General features: G+C 44.6%; 1 protein-coding gene across 1 annotated transcript in view; it reads left to right on the plus strand.

Annotated features, from left to right (window-relative positions):
- Positions 1-18,758, plus strand: part of DNAH5 (dynein axonemal heavy chain 5) — a 262,049-nt gene that overhangs the window by 134,568 nt on the left and 108,723 nt on the right. Inside the window, exons 36-40 of the mRNA XM_073237789.1 lie at positions 3,789-3,967; positions 4,358-4,545; positions 4,877-5,071; positions 7,786-7,920; positions 8,793-8,900. Coding sequence (XP_073093890.1) covers positions 3,789-3,967; positions 4,358-4,545; positions 4,877-5,071; positions 7,786-7,920; positions 8,793-8,900 — 805 coding nt within the window. The remainder of the gene's footprint in view (positions 1-3,788; positions 3,968-4,357; positions 4,546-4,876; positions 5,072-7,785; positions 7,921-8,792; positions 8,901-18,758) is intronic.

Genomic DNA, 18,758 nt, shown 5'->3' on the forward strand with positions numbered 1-18,758 from the left:
CCATCTCATCCAAAGTAAAAGTCAGTGTCCCCACATTGGTCTACAAAGCCCAGCATTATCTGGCCCCTGCTACTTTTCTGTCTCTTTTTCCTCATTCAGCTCCAGCAGTTTGTTCCTTGGTGGTTCCTTGAACAGCTCCTGCCTCAGGGCCTTTGCACTTGCTGTTGCCTGGACCCAGAATCCTTTTCCCTTCATGATGGGCCTAGCTAGCTCCCTCACCTCCTTCAGATCTCTGCTCAAATGTCATCTCAGAGGGGTTCTTCAGACCAGCCACATTTGAAGCAGCAATCCCCACACTCCCTGACCTTCCCAATCAGCTTTATGGTTCCTGTTTCCTATTTTTAAATGATCTGTTTCCTTCCCTTAGGATGTCAGTGCTTTGAGGCTCAGACTTCCTGTGATTTGTCCACCAATCCTAGAATAGTTCTGTCAAATAATAGGCACTAAACAAATATTTCCTGAATGAATGAAAGGAAAGTTTATTTTCAAAGTTACATCTTTGTGATGAAAAATGAAAATAGTGCAGAAGGACATACTGTCAAAAGAGTGAGATGAAAATTTTTTCTATTTTTCAAAGCAATGAACAGTTAATTTTTTTTCCTTCTAGAAATTTCAAATGCTTGTATGTCAAAATTCTTCCGAATTTTCACATATGGATTTCATACTATACAAACTTTTCTTCAACTTTCACTATATTCATTATCTTCTACAACTTTCTGTGTTAAAAAACTTGGGAGCAAATGGGTATATATAAGAACATAAACAGAAGTGGTTCTAAAGTTTGTTTCAGTCTGTCTCATCCTGAATGTTCTCTTACTCATTTTTCTTTAACAAAGTAGGTTATGGGAGAAATGAGTCATTATTTTTTGCTGGTTGTTGGGATTCAGTTACAAGATTTGCTGCCCTTTTATAAAAGAAATCCTCACAAAAATTAATACTTAAAAATAAAAATCAAAGTGCAGAGAGATTGACATCTTGTGAGTCTTTTGCTGATTGCACTGTGAAGATTGAATATCATTGGGGGCTTTACTCTTTGGGAAGCTTGACGTCCTGTGGGTAGAGTGGCAGGTATTTCAGATGATGAAATAGTCATTATAATTGCTAAACTTATAGTGCCTTTCTCTGGAGGCTCATGGTGCCTTTCATGTGAGTCCATCCTTCCACTCCTGAGGACAAAGAGAAGAGACTGAAATCATAGTGCCACAGTCACCACAGGCAGAGGGCAGCAGAAACCGAAGGCGGAGAGAGGCATCTTATCTGCTGATAAGCAGTGTGGGCAGGTACAACAGCATGTGTCTTTCTCTGACCTGTTCTCACAGGTCCTATGAGCTGTGCCTGAGTGTTGACCAATGGACTCTGCCCTTAACAGCTGGGCAGTCTTGGCCAACACACCTAGCCTCTCTGATTCCCTTCTTGTGGAACCATTGTGTGGACAAGAGGGGAGATGAGGGGATACCCAGGGCCTGACAGAGAGTTAATATTAGTCATTGGTATTATTGTTGCTGTGACTATTTTTCTTAATCACTGATAACACATTCTTTACCAACCTTTCCTTTCTCCTTAGGCCTGTCCTATAGTCAAAGCATCTATAACTAAACCAAGGTCTCACAAAGAAAAATGCCTTCTTGATTCATGTACCTTAGGAAGTTTCTTTTTCTGTGAAGTTTTTCACTGCCTTAGGAAGTTTTTTAACTTTTTAGAATCAATGCTCTTTACAAGTGGGAACCGAAGGCATTCTTGTTTACATGTGCTGCAGGGCACCTGGGGTGCTAGGACTGGTGAAGATGTTTGGCTAACTTGCAGGTGAGACTTGGGTCACAGGGCTGGTCTTTGTCTGATGCTGAGGCCACATTCTGCATCTCGGATTCCAGTAGCTGTCGGGGCAGTAGTGAGACTGTGTGGTTGGATGGGCACAACTGTTCACAGAGCACCAGGTGCCAGGGTCAGCCAAGTAGGTGGGTGTCCAAGTGTGACCTGGACCCAGTTCTGAGAGCAGAAAGCTTACAGGAGGAGGCTTTCTTATGGCCAAACTCTAAAACATTCATTGGGCTTGAAAAAGATTTCAAAGGAAATAGAGTGACTGTCCAGCACGAAGGGTAGGGAATAAACGGTGAGCATACCAACTGGAATGCTTCTAGGGTCTCTCTTTTATTGGAAATGGGTTTCTGAAAGCACAAGTAAGACTCCTCTGTGGGGGAGGCTGAGAACTCAGAGCAGCGAAAGGCTGCTAAGTCCCATGGAAGTTCAAACTCTCTTGCTGAATGACAACCATTTTGAAAGAGACTGGAAAGGAAGGCTGAGGAGGCAGGGAGCCGGGTACACACACATGCAGAATCCTCTGCAACGGGGCACACAAACCTGCACAGGAAAGCCTGTGACAGCAACTCCTGCCCCTGAAAGGCAAGACCTGGGGATGTTTGGGTGCCTGTGTAGAGCAGTTGAATTGAAATACCAGGAAGGTATAAATCACTGGCTGGCCCATCCATTTTTTGTGGAAATACGATGACTTCTTTCAGGTAGGTTAGTACCTTGCTTCTTGTTCAGTTAAAAATAAACCCAAGTGATCCCAGCTATAAAGAGACAGAGCAGCTAGGGGGCCAGATTTTCTGGAGATTTATTCCTTACCCCAGCAGGGTGGACGTCTAGAGCTGGGCAGTGCAGTAGGCCGGCTCAAGTCTCCGCTCTGCTGTGACAATCCTGAGACAAGTTGTTCCATCTTTGTGGGGAAAGCAGGGAAAACCACAGCTTCTCTGCAGGGCTCTCTGGGGTGTGACATAATGTCTGGAGCACCTCCTGTTAGCTATGATTACAGAGACTGCTCTGCAAGGGAAACAAAAGCTTGGGTGAAAAGGCAAAATCAGAGTGAGATCAGTGTCCTGATTTTATATACCCATACCGTCTTCTGTATCCAGGCTGTTTTGCATTCAGGGCTGAGTCACTTACTTGTGCTTTCAGAAACCCATTTCCAATAAAAGAGAGACCCTAGAGGCACCCCCGTTGGTATGCTCACCATTTATTCCCTACCCTTCGTGCTGGACAGTCACTCTATTTCCTTTGAAATCTTTTTCAAGCCCAATGAATGTTTTAGAGTTTGGCCATAAGAAAGCCCTAACCTGCATTATGTCATAAATTACCTCCTTTGACAACACTGGGTGATGTTGGGAGTCGAGTAATTCATCAGCAAGTTATCAGGTTAATTTTTTTCTGTCACAGGCATTCTTATATTCTGTCATCACAGTCTTTTATTGTTAATATACAGTAAGAGACAGTAGGAGATAGGTGCAGGGGTGGATGCTCACAGAGATAGATTTAAGATGTGATTTTAATAATATGTGATTTAAATCTCATATGATCGTTGGTCCCCAAGTACATCAAATGATCAACTCTTAGATTCAAAGGGGGTTAGTCTACTATAATGGTTCCCAATTTGTTTCATAGAATGCTATTCTTTAGATGTTGGTGGATTTTTGCCAGAAAGTTTTGGAAATACTATGTACTCTTTTTCATATTTGGAGATTGTTAATACACATTATCATAAGAAAGCCTGTTGAACCTTTTTAAGAGTCTTCAAACTTATTTGATGGCATACCATCCCCTCGTTTTTCTTCAGCACACGTTAATATCTGTAAGGATAAGCATATTTTAGGATGTAGTTTTGGAAATGTTATGTAGTGACAGTGGCCTGGACCTTCATTTTTAAAATCTTGTTCGGGTCTCACTTCACTGTGATGCCTCAGAAGCTTCCTGTGGGGCTGGTGTGTGGCTCCAGGCCTGTCTGTGTCCCTCAGGTGTTACATCACACTGGCTCAAGCACTGGGAATGAGCTTGGGCGGCGCTCCCGCTGGACCCGCGGGAACAGGCAAAACAGAAACTACCAAAGACATGGGACGCTGTCTTGGAAAATACGTCGTGGTTTTCAATTGCTCGGACCAGATGGATTTCCGAGGACTTGGACGGATTTTTAAAGGTGAGGGTTATATTTTTTATTTGATGAGAAATTTAAGTTAAGGTGGAATACTTGTTAAGATTTGTTTTTCAACAATTGGCTACATTTTCGTGTCATTTCTTAACTTTGTAAAAGTTTTTTGGACAATCTGAATCTTACCAGTGTTGTGTGGGTCAGATGTCGGCATCACTTGGCTTTGTAGGGGTCCTGTATCATTGCAGGTTGATTGTTTACAGAAAAAAGTGCCATATTGTGAGTTATTTTGGAGGCAGTTTATGTGTGATCTATTTGTTCAATTTTATTTTTGAACAGACTTATCTCTGGCTTGTCTTGGCAGCTGCACAATGCCTTTATCTTTGGCTTTCCAAAATTTTGTACTAATTGGATTTTCTATTTAATTTCCTTTCTAAGGACTGGCACAGTCTGGGTCCTGGGGTTGTTTTGATGAATTCAACCGTATTGATCTACCTGTTCTCTCAGTGGCTGCACAGCAAATTTCCATCATTCTGACATGTAAAAAGGAGCGTAAAAAATCTTTTATTTTTACTGATGGCGATAATGTGACAATGAACCCTGAGTTTGGGCTTTTTCTAACCATGGTAAGGAACCACATGGACAGCTACTGCATTTCAGCCTTCTTATCACAGTTTTTATGCATCGCCTTGGCCCTGTGTCACTTATTTTCTATGAATGGAAATTGGGATTTAATTCTCACTCCTGTTTGAAAGCCTTTGGTGTTAAACAAAGCTCATGTTAATAACTCATGACTTAGTCTCTCCAGTTAAAAGGAAAGTGAGATATGTAAATGAATTATCTGGTTGTCATTCCAGGTCTGTTGTGTGTACATAATGAATCTTTTAATATCGTGTGGATGTGTGATTGTGGCTCTATGACCATGTCATTCATCCCTGGGTTTTATTTTCTGTACAGAATCCTGGTTATGCTGGGCGGCAGGAACTCCCTGAAAACTTGAAGATTAACTTCCGCTCTGTAGCCATGATGGTCCCTGACCGTCAGATTATCATAAGGGTGAAGCTGGCTAGTTGTGGCTTCATTGACAACATTGTTCTGGCCAGGAAGTTTTTCACGCTCTACAAGCTGTGTGAGGAGCAGCTTTCTAAGCAGGTGTGACATTCTGAAGGTTTCTACGTACTTAGGCATGTTTAATTTTTTCTGTTCAGTAAAATCTTCCCCTTTTGAAAGATTGTAGACTGGGATTGTTGGCAAAGTACCTAGCTGGTACAAAATAAAAGGTTGTATCATTACAAAGATTATTTAATATGCAGTTTTATTAACAAGTACATTTCAGCAAATTAGTGTTTGCAGCATAGAAATGAAGTGAAAACTATCTGAACTGATATAAGAGCCCAAGAATTATGGAGATTAATATTTGGTCTCTATCTGATCTGTATGTTACGTGTTCTTATGGTGTTCAGGACCCTTTCAATCATTTACTCTTCTTCCTTCCGTGCTCACTCAAGTATTTGGCAAACTTTGCTAATTACCTGTCTTATCTATTGTAACTTCCTTTCTAGTTTCCTGTACCCTTTGGCTTAGCAGGCTCTGACATCATGTGGTTTCAGAGTTAAGAGGCGTGTATTACTTCTCTATTAGTTGTCTGTTGCTGGGTAACAATGTTACTGCAAAGTTAGTGGCTAAAAACCACACACATTTATCATTCCACAGTTTCTGTGGGTGGGGAGCCCTGGTACAGTTTGGTGGCCCCCTCTGCTTAGGGTCTAACAAGGCTGCATTCAGGGCTTGACCAGTGCTACGGTTTCATTGGATACTTGACTGGGGAAAGATTTACTCCCAAGATCACCCAAGTTATTGACAGACTTCTGTAAACTAAGGATTCCGTTTCTTGCTGGCTGTCCACTGGAGAAGGCCACCTTCAGTTTCCACAGGCTGCGTGCAGTTCTTTACTTTGTGGGGGTCCCCAGTGTGGCCACTTGCTTCTACAACGTGAGAAGGGAAAGGGGATCCAGTAGGGTGAGTCTTACAGTCTTGTTAGTCAAGATTCCCCAGAGAAGCAGAACCAAGAAGATATATACACACACACAGAGTTCTATTCAATGGTATTGGCTCTCCTTCAGCCTGTTCACAAGGCCATTGTGAAGTGACATGAGTCAGTGAGTGCAAAATAGTTGGCTCCATGCTGGCCTCTTGGTGAACATTCTGTGAATCTCACTTCATGCCCATAGATTCAACTCAGTCCAGTTCTGGTAAGTTTTCCTCAATTAATTCCAACCACCAACTACTCTCAAGTCATTGTTACTGTTATGCAGATACACTCATTTTTATTTTATTACCTCCATTAGAATTTGAACTTGAAGGGGCGGACTCAGTCCAAATATTTTTATGTGCTCCATCCTCTGAATGACTAGTGTTAAGTGATGTATACTCCTCCCAGTTACCTTAGGGGATGATTGTTTTGTTTTGTTTTGCTATAGATATTGTTTTATTGTGGTAAAAAATACATGACATTAAATTGGCCATCTTAACCATTTTTAAGTGTACAGTTTCGCTGTGTTAAGTGCATTCATGATGAAAACAGATGTCCATAACATTTTCATCCTGCAGAGCTGAAACTCAAAATCCATTAAAGAACAGCTTCTCTCTTCTACCCCCGTCCCCTGACAACCACCATTCTACTTTCTGTTTCTATGCATTTGACTACTTTATGTACCTCATATGGAATCTAGGTATTCAATACATAGAATCATACAGTATTTGTCTTTTTGTGACTGTCTTATTTTACTGAGCATAATGTCCTTAAGGTTCATCCATTGTGTGGTGTGGATAAGATTTGCTTTTTTATGGCTAAAGAATATTCCATTGTACGTATTTGTCACAGTTTATCCATTCATCCACAGATGGGTATTTGGATTGCTGCTGGCTCTTGGCTCTTGTGAGTAGTGTTGCTATGAATATGGGTGTGCAAATTCAACTGAGTCCAGTTCTGATAAGTTTTCCTCAATTAATTCCAACCACCAACTACTCTCAAGTCATTGTTACTGTTATGCAGATACACTCATTTTTATTTTATTACCTCCATTAGAATTTGAACTTGAAGTGGGGGGGACTCAGTCTCTTTGAGACCCTGCTTCAATTCCTTTGGCCATATACCCAGAAGAGGGACTGCTGGATCATATAATAGTTGTAGTTTTAATTTTTTGAGGAATTGCTATACTGTTTTCCATAGTGGTTGGATAAACTATTTTTTATTATTTTAACTTATATCTGTTGAAATTCATTGTGATTGAGCTTTTAGAAATATACATCAAGGGAACAATAAAGCTGGGGGCTTGGCATTCTGATTTGTCCTTATTCTCTCAAACTTTCTCTCCCACCTGTGGAAATCCTGGAATGTGGCTACTTTTCTTTCTCCTCAGTTCCCCTACCATTTTATTCACAGTACATTTGGTTGTCATGAGTGAGGTCTCAGTTTAATTTGGTTCAGAATTTTAGCTTTAGAGAATTGAGGGAGTTTTCTTATGGATGATTGATTAAGAAGAGTCTCAAGGGGACATGGATACTGTAAGTGGAAATTTATCCCTTTTCTCTGTCAACATATCTTTATTAATTCTGATCTAATTGATCAAGGCTTTAAATAATGATGGTATTAATGATGGTACCTGAGAGAACTGTTTTGGACGTTCTGTGTTTGCTCAAAAAAGATGTTGATACAAAAATTTATTGTTCCACTAACTGTACAGGTTTTCTGAAGGAAAATGAGTATTTATTCCTTATTGTGAATAGGTCTTCTGTCAAATTTGTAGAATTTCCATGGGTGAGTTAATACTGAAAGTAAGCTTGGTGCACCTTGTATTCTTCAGGTCCATTATGACTTTGGTCTGCGTAACATTCTGTCAGTTTTGAGGACATTGGGAGCAGCAAAGAGAGCCAGCCCTACGGACACAGAGTCCACGATCGTCATGCGTGTGCTTCGAGACATGAATCTTTCTAAACTGGTAAGATTCACAGATGGAAGCATTCCACCCACTCAAATGTCAGTTCAACTAATGAAGCACAAACGAGATTTAGAAATACTTAATTTAAGTTGCTCATTTAAAATGCTTAATTATCAGGTAAGGCACTGGAGAACATAACTTTAAATGACATTTTTTAAGAAGTTATTTTTGTGGTAATTCATCTCGAGCCTAACATATACCTATTGCAATAGAATTGAAATGGATTTTTTAAAGTCCACATGTTAAGTTTCTTAATACCTCAAGTCATTTTTGTGTTGAGCTAAAAATCTCACCTTCTTCAGAGTCTGTGGAGACTAGTAGGAGTTGTATGTAAATTCTACAAGTGTGTAATAATGTCACACACTTTCATATTACAGTAGAGACTAACTGATAACCAATTATCTAGTATCAGTGGATCTACATACAGGTGACAGAATGATATATTTTTTATTTTTAAAATAAAAATATGAACCAAATTCCAATTCCTAAATTTGTTACTATTGCTCATTTAAAAAATTATTTTCAACTTAAATGAGAAATCCTAGGCTATGTAGTAACTCCCCAAACTGGTTATTTTATGGAAAGGTTGTCATGTAGGAAATATTTTCTTTCCTTTTTTTCTCTCTTCTTCCTCCCTTTACTCCCCTTCCTTTTTTAAAAAAGGTTTTACTTTATGGGAAACATGAGGGAAATAATTTGAGCTTCAGTAAAGTTGATATTTTATTTACAGAAAATAAATAAATAACATAGTTATTATAAATAAATAAGTGGTTATGATAAAGTAATCTGGGTTGTGTGGGGCCTTTTCGGTTTATCTCTACATTGCTATGTTTGTGCCAAAATATTCAGTGTGATTTCCCTTTCTTTGTTAGATTGATGAGGATGAACCCTTATTTTTGAGTTTGATTGAAGATCTCTTCCCGAATATTCTTCTGGACAAGGCAGGTTACCCTGAACTGGAAACAGCAATTACTAGACAGGTAATTTCATTGGGCATCAAGGTCTGTGTCTCTTTCATCTGAACTTCATGGGAACAAAGGGAGATGCAGTGGCTGAATCTGTGGCTGTTGTGGCTCCTGCTGTCAGAGAGGCCATTGCAACAGCATCGATAGAGCTCCTCCTGCCAGGGGGTCTCCTATCGCCGTATGATCACCTGTCTAGTTGGCCACCTGCCAGTGGCCCTGTTATTGGTGGAAACTATTCCATACCAGCTTCTGAAATAAAATGTAATGGGTCAGTAGGGGCCAGTGGGGCTTAGCTGGCCACCTTGCCCAGGCTTGCCTTGGCTCTGTCTGGGGCCTGGTATTTGCACGTCTCTGGACTCCTGCCTCTGAGGGTCATTTGCAGTGATCTCACACAGCTCCTCAGCTGTCACTCTTTTTTCCCGGGTCCTGGATCACTTGTGATTTCTCCCTTGGGTTCTGAGGATCTACCATGCTATGTGAATCAGTAGGTGTCAGGATTTCTCATGGAACTTGGTACAGGCTTTAACTTTTTATAATTTCCTAGGAATGGAAATACATCATGTAAACCTTGTGCCTCATTTTCCGTTCCTCAGAACAGTTTGGAAAAAAAAAAGTTTTTATGAAATTGGTGATTAGCTTGTATTTACAAAATACATTTCAATTATTTGAAGATACTTGTAATTAAAATCAAATATGCTAGCATTTAATGGATATTTTCCTTTAAAAACCAATATATAAAAATATTAATTAGGTAAGTATGATAATTCATTTTGCAAGTGGTTTCTCATCATATGGCCAGATTAATTGTAACAATGCCTAAGGAACTAAGTATAAAAGTAATTTATAACGTGAGTTACATTAGTAATTTGTAGCATATGAAAAATCTGAAGAGCAAATGCATAGTATAAAATGATACATGATTATTATCTAAAAATTATGTAAGTAAAAAGCATCATTTACTATTGGTTTAAGCATAGCGTGACAGCAGAGAGCATGGATAGGAAAGAGCATGGAGCTGAATTTCTTCTACTGAAATACTCATTCTATAACTTTGCAAGTAGTAATCTTGGCTGAATTGCTTAGTCTGTCTGTGCTTCAATTTCCTTGTTGGTAAAATGCAGGCATCAATAGTACTAATCTCCTAGTGTTGTTATAAAGATTGAAGTTAGAAGTGTTTGTCAGAGTAACTTCCATATAGATGTTTGACAGATAAAAACTACCCAGTAGATTTACAAAGATAGCTTGAAGTTCACATGGAATTTTACCTTGGTATGCTACAACTTTTTTTTTCCGGTTTTTACATATCATCTTTGAAATTAAACTTTAAAAATACATTTTGATATTTGAGTCTTTATTCTCAAGTTGCTCCTAAGAAATGCCTTCAACAAAACATTAATATAAATGTATTCAGTTCCCAAAGACAAATGCAGCTATTTCTTATTAGTTTGGGATAATACTTTGATTATATTCAGCATGATTTTTGTCTCTGTTTATGTATTTTTTTCTGCTGTTAGGGTCCAGGCTTCCGAGGCTTCCCCAGAGAACAAACTACACAGGCATAGAGATGTAAATTCAAGCAAAGTTTTTATTCAGCTAGCTAGCTGAGGTCCAAGTCAGCCCGATGCAGCGGGTCTCAACAAGGACCCCGAGCACTCAGAGCCAAGGGTTTATATAGCAATTTCAAAGCACTTAACTCATAGCAATTTTCTATAACTATACATTATTCTTGCAAGACATATATCCTGGGGTTAAGCAAGGGCAGGGTAAGACTACTCCTCAAATGTTAGGGAGGTTCTGCACGATAAGCTTGGTATGTAAGATTTACTGACCAAGGTTAGCTGACCAAGGGTCACAACTGCCCACCACCCGGTGCTCATGATTAACTTGTTTTTCAAGGCCTTACCCAGGCCCAGGGTTTTTTGTTTTTTTGTTTTTTTTTTTTTTCCTCTGAGTCACACTCTCAGAAAATGGTTTCTAGGTTTCTAAGATGGCTATGCTTATGCTAATTTACTAATCTTACTAATGCTTAGATTCTACATTTCCCCACTTTCTTTTGACCATTCCAATCATGGAATGTTTGTTTCTTCCTGCTGTGTGAGTGAATGATACTGGTCTCAGCATTAGCACCTGAACAGCACTCACTCTTTCCCTAACAAAGGCTATTAGCCGGTTTAAGATACAGGGACCTAAAGTGAGAAGCAGTATAAAAATAAGCAAGGGCCCTGCCAGGGTGGATATCAGGGTTGTAAACCATGGGGATTTAGTAAACTAGGATTCAAATAGCCCTTGGCTGGCCTCTCGCTCTCTCTTCCTTTGATCTGGTCTCTCTCTAAGTTTAGACATTGAATCTCTTACTATTCCGGAATGGTCTGCTGTTAAGGTTTAGCTAAGTTTTATTAGTTCTTTTTCCTGACTCTTAATGCTCTCTGCACTCCTTTACATTTCCCCCCTTTTCTTGATTAGACTGTGGAATCTTCCACAGCGGCATCTGGGTCCTGATACCTTTGACGAAGGACTAAGAGTTGGACAGTGTCAATTCTTTCTTGCACAAACTTAACAAGCTTGTTAATTATGCACGGGCTAATCGTAAACAGCAACAGCAGGATGACGAGCGGCCCCGCAACGGCCGAGAGAAGGGTAGCAAACTAAGGCTTGTATTTGAACTAAGACTCAAACCAGCCTTCGCTACTTTCATATTCTTTACGCCTCTTCTCTAAATCTTTTTTCAGTTTGGCCAAGAAATCTCTGACTGCACCTGTTTTGTCTACATAGAAACAGCAATCTTCTCTTAAGGCTGCGCATAACCCACCTTCCTTTAAGAACAAGAGGTCCAGGCCTCTTCGGTTCTGTAGGACCACCTCGGACAAGGAGGTGAGGGATTGCTCTAGGTCTGATATTGTCTGTCGGAGTTGTTCTAGGTCTCTGTCGATTGCCAGCCTCAGGGCTGTGAGCCCCTTCTCTCGAGTTACAAGGGCTGCAATCCCCGTGCTTGCCCCTGCCATCCCTAGGGTGAAGAGGGTTCCAATGGTCAGGGCGGTAACAACCTCCCTCTTGCTCCGGTGGGGGCTCAGCCTTTCTTCCCAATAAGAAAGGAGAGATTCATGAGAATGATACATTAGGCGAGGTAGAAGGGCCACCAGCACACAAAACTCACTGTTAGCATTGAACACAGAGGTGGATAGGGCCGGAGTGAGGCCTGTCTTTGAGCAGAGCCACCAGACCGAGGAGGGTATAATCTACTTTCCCTGCTCTCACGTAGTGTTATTATAGGAGGAGCATAACTGGCTCTGGGTCGTCAGGACTGTGCCTACACACGTACCAACGACTGAGACTTGAGCGATTGTAAGTCCCCACGGTCTCCCGTCCCAGTAAGTGGGATGGGAATTGTTGATAGTGTAGGAGCCATTTATCCCGATTGCCTCATAGAAGGGGGGTGAACCTGGGTAGCATAGCCAACAGGGATCGGTGAGGGAGGAAGTGGTGTGGTTAAGAGTCTCCACAACTGCCTGCACCATTTCCCACATGGGATTATCTAACCCGGAGGGGGTGTGCTGGGCCCATAACCCAGAGGTCGATGGACTCGGTCCTCTCGTGGGCTCTGGAGCAAGCATTCTGGTCAGCATTTTTTCATCCTTTTTACTCAGGCCCTTGTCTTGGATTGAAGGTTTCTGAGGATTTATGACCGGGTTGGGACCTAAGGCTTTCTTGACTATTGGCTCAACTTTTAATTTGACTCGGATAAGGGTTCCAAAGGGAGGGGTCTGATAAAGATATAGGCCCCAGGTTAACCCTGTCTGCCATTGGGTGTTTTTTTTTCCTTGTTCTGTGAACTGGAGCTTGAGCAGATTACAGTCTGGGCTGTACCTAGTTCGGGTGCACGGTTTAACAAATGAGAGAGTGATGAGCTGGGGAGTTACTTGCCACTTCCACTCCCCGTCATTGGTGGTAACACAACTCCAGCGTGCACAGTATCGGGCCTCAGCCCCTCCACACTGCTGCTTCGCTGGCCCTGTTCGAAACCCTGGGCACGCATAAAACCCATTTCGACTCACAGAGACTCTGCGCTGCTTTTCTCGCCAGTCTCCTCCTCCCATTCCAACAGGACAGAACTGAGGGGCGCAGGGAAGAGGGAGGCCTGAATGCTGACTCTTGCCTTTTCCGCCTCTCTTTTCTAAGTCCGCTACTCTATCTAGGTTAAAGTACAGGTTAGGGAACCACGTGCCTAAGGGAGTCGTGTGGGAAGTGCGGTTGTATATTTTATGAGTTTCCCAGTTCTCTATTTCCCAGGCGAGCTGATAGGGGACATGGGGGTTAGGGTTCTGGTGGGTTGGAGGTAGCAGGAGCATCAGAATCACCAATAGCATGGTTCTTTTTATACAAGCGAAGCTTGAGGGGGTTATTAGTCTGAGTTACCCACCAATCTGGGCCCGGCGGGGGTCCCCGTTCTGTGTCGTCTCATGTAAACAGGGTCTCTCACCCGGAACTGATGAGGTACCGAAAGGTCCTCTGGCCGATAGGCTTCCTGGATGGACAACTTCTAGGAGCCGGTCCCATTGCCTCGACGAGATGTGGCTCTTTTCATCTTCGGTTTAGGTGTAGTTTTAAGGGATTGGCAGGATGCTGCTGCACCTTCCACTTTTCCTTACAGGCCCCTGGGTCTTTATGAGGCAGGACCTTCCGAACGTGGGTGTGGTGTACCCAGGGAGCGATACCATCAACCTTGAGAGCAGTGGGGGTGGTAAACAATACAACATAAGGTCCTTTCCACCTGGGCTCGAGAGTCTTCACTTGATGTCTTTTGACCTATACTATATCCCCTGGGACTATGCCATGTTCCGGGCTCGGAATTTTCCCGCCCTCATAATATGCTCTGATCAGGGGCCAGATTTCTTGCTGCACTTTAGCAAGAACTTGCAACACATTCAGATAGTCAGGGGCCGGGTCCTCTGCATCGGGAAGCTGCACTCGTCGAGTTATAGGTGGAGGGGCCCCATACATTATCTCAAATGGAGTTAAACCATGTACATAGGGGGAGTTCCGAGCGCGGAAGATGGCTAAGGGAAGGAGAGTCACCCAGTCCCCACCAGTCTCCAATACCAATTTAGAAAGGGTCTCTTTCAAGGTCCGATTCATTCTCTCTACCTGCCCAGAGCTTTGTGGGTTATAAGCACAATGTAACTTCCAATCTACTCCCAAAGCTAGGGCTAGTCCTTGCAGGACTTTGCTAATGAAAGCCGTGCCGTTATCGGAACCTATTGCTTCAGGGACCCCATATCTGGGGATGATTTCTTCAATTAATCTTTTTGCTACTACCTGGCTAGTCTCATGCTTGGTTGGAAAGGCCTCCACCCACGCAGAGAAAGTATCTACCATAACTAGCAAATACCTGTATCTATACTTCCCTGGTTTTATTTTGGTGAAGTCTATTTCCCAATTCCTCCCTGGAGCCCTCCCCCTTTCCCGGGTACCTGCTGGGTGCAGCCCTCTTGGGGCTGGTCTTAGCATTGCACAGCTACTGCATTCTTTCATGATCTGGCGAGTCCCCTCATTCTGGTGGGGAAACACCAACTGCGCAGACTGGAAAAGGCTGAGCAGTTTTTTCCACCTAGATGGGTGGACTTATGCAGATTAGCAAGCAGGTACTGTCCTAATGCTTCTGGCAAGATCAATCTACCCTCCTGGTCCCTACCCCAATGTCCCTCTCCAAACACTTCCCCCGGGACTTGTTTCCTAATCCACTCAAGATCTTGAGGGGAATACTCAGGTTTGGGCGGCAGTGCGGGCAGTTCAGGTATGGGTATTTCGAGGGCTGCAAGCACAAGAGAGTCCGAGAGGGCTGCCCTTTTAGCTTCTGCATCTGCATGGCTGTTGCCGATGGCCTCGGGTGTCTTCTTTGATTGGTGGCCCAGTACATGTATAACTGCTACCGCTTTAGGTTTTTCAACAGCAGCTAATAGTCTTTGGGCTTCTTGCAGATTCCTCAGTCCCTTCCCTTCCGTGGAACGGAATCCTCTTTCTCGGTAGATGGCACCATGGACATGGACAGTGCCAAAGGCGTATCTGCTATCTGTGTAAATGTTGGCCCGCTTTCCTTCTGCTCTTTCCAGGGCCTCAGCGAGAGCAATAAGTTCTGCCTTCTGTGCTGAGGTGCCAGGGGGCAGAGCTGTGCTCCAGACAACTTCCCCATCGTGGGTTACTACTGCTGCCCCTGCTCTCCTGACCCCCTCTTGCACAAAGCTGCTCCCATCCGTATACCAATTTAGCTCACAGTTCAGTAACGGTGTGTCTTTCAGGTCTGCTCGCACCTGGATAATTTCGGAAAGGATATCTCTACAGTCATGGATGGGGGTCGTCAGATCTGGGTCCGGCAGAAGGGTGGCAGGATTTAGGGTTACCGGGTCAGAGAAGGCGATTCGGGGAGAATCTAGTAGGAGCCCTTGATAGTGGGTGAATCTTGCGTTCGTCATCCATTTTCCTGGAGGATGCTTGAGGATCCCCTCCACGGTATGTGGGGCTGTTATTCTCAGATTTTGGCCAAAAGTCAGCTTGTCTGCCTCTTTTACCAGTAGAGCGATGGCTGCTAGGATACGCAGACAAGGTGGCCACCCGGAGGCCACTGGGTCTAGCCGCTTGGACAAATAAGCCACAGGTCTCTTCCACGGGCCCAGCTGCTGAGCCAGAACTCCTTTAGCTACTCCCTTCTTTTCATCTACAAACAGGATAAAGGGTTTTTCTGGGTCTGGCAGAGATAGGGCGGGGGCCCGGAGGAGAGCTTCTTTTAGTCTGTCAAACGCCTCTTGTTGTTCCTGTATCCATTGCCAGCCCGGCCCTTCTTTGGTTGCTTCATATAGTGGTCGGGCTATTTCTGCGTACCCTGGAATCCAGAGCCTTCAAAACCTGGCTGAGCCAAGAAATTCTCTCACTCCCCGGGGTGAGGAAGGGATGGGGATAGCCAGGACAGTTTGCTTCATGGCCTGTGTTAGCCACCTGGCTCCATTAGATATTGTGTACCCCAAGTAGACTACTGACCTCTGACAGATGTGGGCTTTCTTGGCGCTGGCTCGATATCCCAGTTCACCTAGTTCAGCCAGCAAGTTCCCCGTGGCTTCTTCGCACTCTTCACGGGTTTCTGCGGCCAGCAACAGGTCATCTACATACTGCAACAACGTCACGTGGGGGTGGCTCCTGCGAAAGGGCTCCAAGTCCTGGCTTCAGGCTTCATTGAATAAGGTGGGAGAGTTCTTGAAGCCCTGAGGCAGTCTAGTCCAGGTAAGCTGCCCTTTTTTTCCTCCCCCTGGCTCTTGCCACTCAAAGGCAAACAAAGGCTGACTAACTTCAGAGAGTGGAATACTAAAGAAGGCATCTTTCAGGTCCAGAGTAGTATACCACACATGCGTGGGTGGCAGGTGGCTGAGTAAGGTGTAAGGGTTAGGCACTGTAGGATGGATGTCTTCTACCCTCTCATTGACTTTCCGCAAGTCTTGCACTGGCCTATAATCTTTGCTGCCAGGCTTCCTCACTGGAAGCAGAGGCGTATTCCATGCAGATTGGCAGGTCTTAAGGATTCTTGTCTCTAACAGTCTATGGATATGGGGTGCTATCCCTTTCCTAGCCTCTTCTGGCATTGGATATTGCCGGACCCGGATGGGTAGAGCTGCGGCTTTGAGTTGAACAACAACCGGGGATAGGTGTTTAGCGAGACCAATTCCTCCGGTCTCGGCCCATGCGGAAGGGAACTTCTGTACCCAAGAGTCTATCTCTCCCTGGCCCCCCTTTTCTTGATCTGCCTGAAACAGACGATGTTCATCGGCCAGGGAAAGAGTTAACACATGCGCCGGTTGTAGGGGCTGCCCTTCTTTGTCCATGATTTTTATCCCTTCGGGTTCAAAATGAATGCGAGCCCCGACCTTGGTTAATAAGTCTCTGCCCAGCAACGGTGCGGGGCTTTCGGGTACGACCAGGAATGAGTGAGAGACCTGATGCCTTCCTAGGTCCACTTTTCTGTTAGTAGTGCAGGCACATTTCCTGGACCCTGTCGCTCCCTGGACTATACTTGTGCGTCCTGGGTTTAGGGGGCCGTGGGCCTGGTTGAGAACTGAATACTGTGCCCCAGTATCTACCATAAACCCAATGGGAGTCCCCTCCACGCACAGGGTTACCCAGGACTCGGGGAGGGGTGCCGAGCCCCGTCCCCGTCAATCCTCCTCTCCTAGGTGCAGGGTCTTAACAGGGTTCCCTCTCCCTTGTTCCCTCCTTTGGGGGCACTCCCTCTTCCAATGTCCATATCTCTTACACAGGGCGCATTGATCTCGTCCTAGTCAGGATTGACGGGGTCCTGTTCCTTGAGGTGGCCTAGGGCCCTCCTTCACCCCTGCCAGGAATATCCTGGCCATCTCTTCCCTCTGCTTCTTGTTCTCCCTTTTCTGAAATTCTCTGTCTTCCTTCCTATTTTTCTCCTGCATTACCCATTTCTCTTTCCTCAGCCTTTCTTCTCTATCTTCCGGAGTTTCTCTAGCATTGAAGACCTTTTCTGCCTGCTGCAGCAGCTCTCTAATAGAGATCTCCCCTAGGTCCTCCCGCTTGTGGAGTTTTCTCCGGATATCGGGGGCTGCCTGGTTGATGAATGAGAGGACTACAGCTGACTTATGTTCCTCTGCTTCCGGGTTTATGGGGGTATACTGCCGGTAAGCATCAAACAGCCTTTCCAGATACGCGGCTGGGCTTTCCATTTCCCCCTGAACAATAGTTTTTACCTTAGCCAAGTTAGTGGGCCGTCTGGCGGCTGCCCGGAGACCGGTCATCAGAGTCTGGCGGTAGACCCGGAGACGCTCCCTACCTTCTGCAGTTCCGAAGTCCCAATCTGGGCGCGTAAGTGGGAATGCCTCGTCGATGATGGGCTGGAGGGTAGTGGGTCTTCCATTTTCTCCGAGGACATTTTTCCTGGCTTCATTGAGGATACGCTCTCGTTCTTCCATTGTGAAGAGAGTGCGGAGTAATTGCTGGCAGTCTTCCCATGTGGGACGATGGGTAAACATAATGGACTCCCCTAAACCTATAAGACACTTGGGGTCCTCTGAGAAGGGAGGATTCTGAGTCCTCCAATTATAAAGGTCACTAGATGAAAAGGGCCAATATTGATATTGCTGAGCAATGCCAGTACCGATGGCACGCACAGGCAGAACTGGCACTGCTCCTTCTGAGGTGGAGGAGGGAGCCTCCCCTTCTTGTTCCCTGGCCCCTCGAGACCTTAGCTGCATTCCTCCAGTTCTACCTGGCACCCAGTGTGGGGCCAGGGCGGGGGAGTGTGAGGAAGCTCTTTCCGGCCTCCCGCCTCCCTCTGCTGAAGAATCTGGGGAAGCTGCAGCCGCCTGGTTCCTGCTGGGTTCCCTAGCTGCATTTTCTATCCCCCCGGCAGCTTCACCCCTCTCCTCTGCATACGGGGGTGGCTGCTCAATCGGCGGGAGGGGGTAAAGAGGAGAACTGTTGGGGAGGACAGGCAGCGCACTTGGGCGCACAGGATTTCTGGCCTTGCGATCAGAGGGCTTTGATTTTTCCTGGGCAACTAGGACGGAGGTCTTTTGTGGGTCAGTATGAGGTTTCTCCACCAAAAAGGGCTCCAACCAGGAAGGGGGATTCTCGGCCAAATTTTCCCAGACAAGAATATAGGGAAGTTGGTCAGGGTGGCCCTCAGGACCTGGCCGGGAGATAATGGCTTTGATCTTGCCAATAAGGTCCAAAGAAAGAGACCCCTGGGCCGGCCAGCCTACTCCGAAGGAAGGCCACTCGACTGAGCAAAAGGTGTCGAGCTTACCCTTCTTGATGCCAAGGCTCATACTTAAGGCCTGTTCCTTGACCTTGGGGAAATGGGAGAGG

The sequence above is a fragment of the Manis javanica genome, chromosome 1, assembly GCF_040802235.1.
Source record: "Manis javanica isolate MJ-LG chromosome 1, MJ_LKY, whole genome shotgun sequence".
Taxonomy (NCBI): Eukaryota; Metazoa; Chordata; class Mammalia; order Pholidota; family Manidae; genus Manis; species Manis javanica.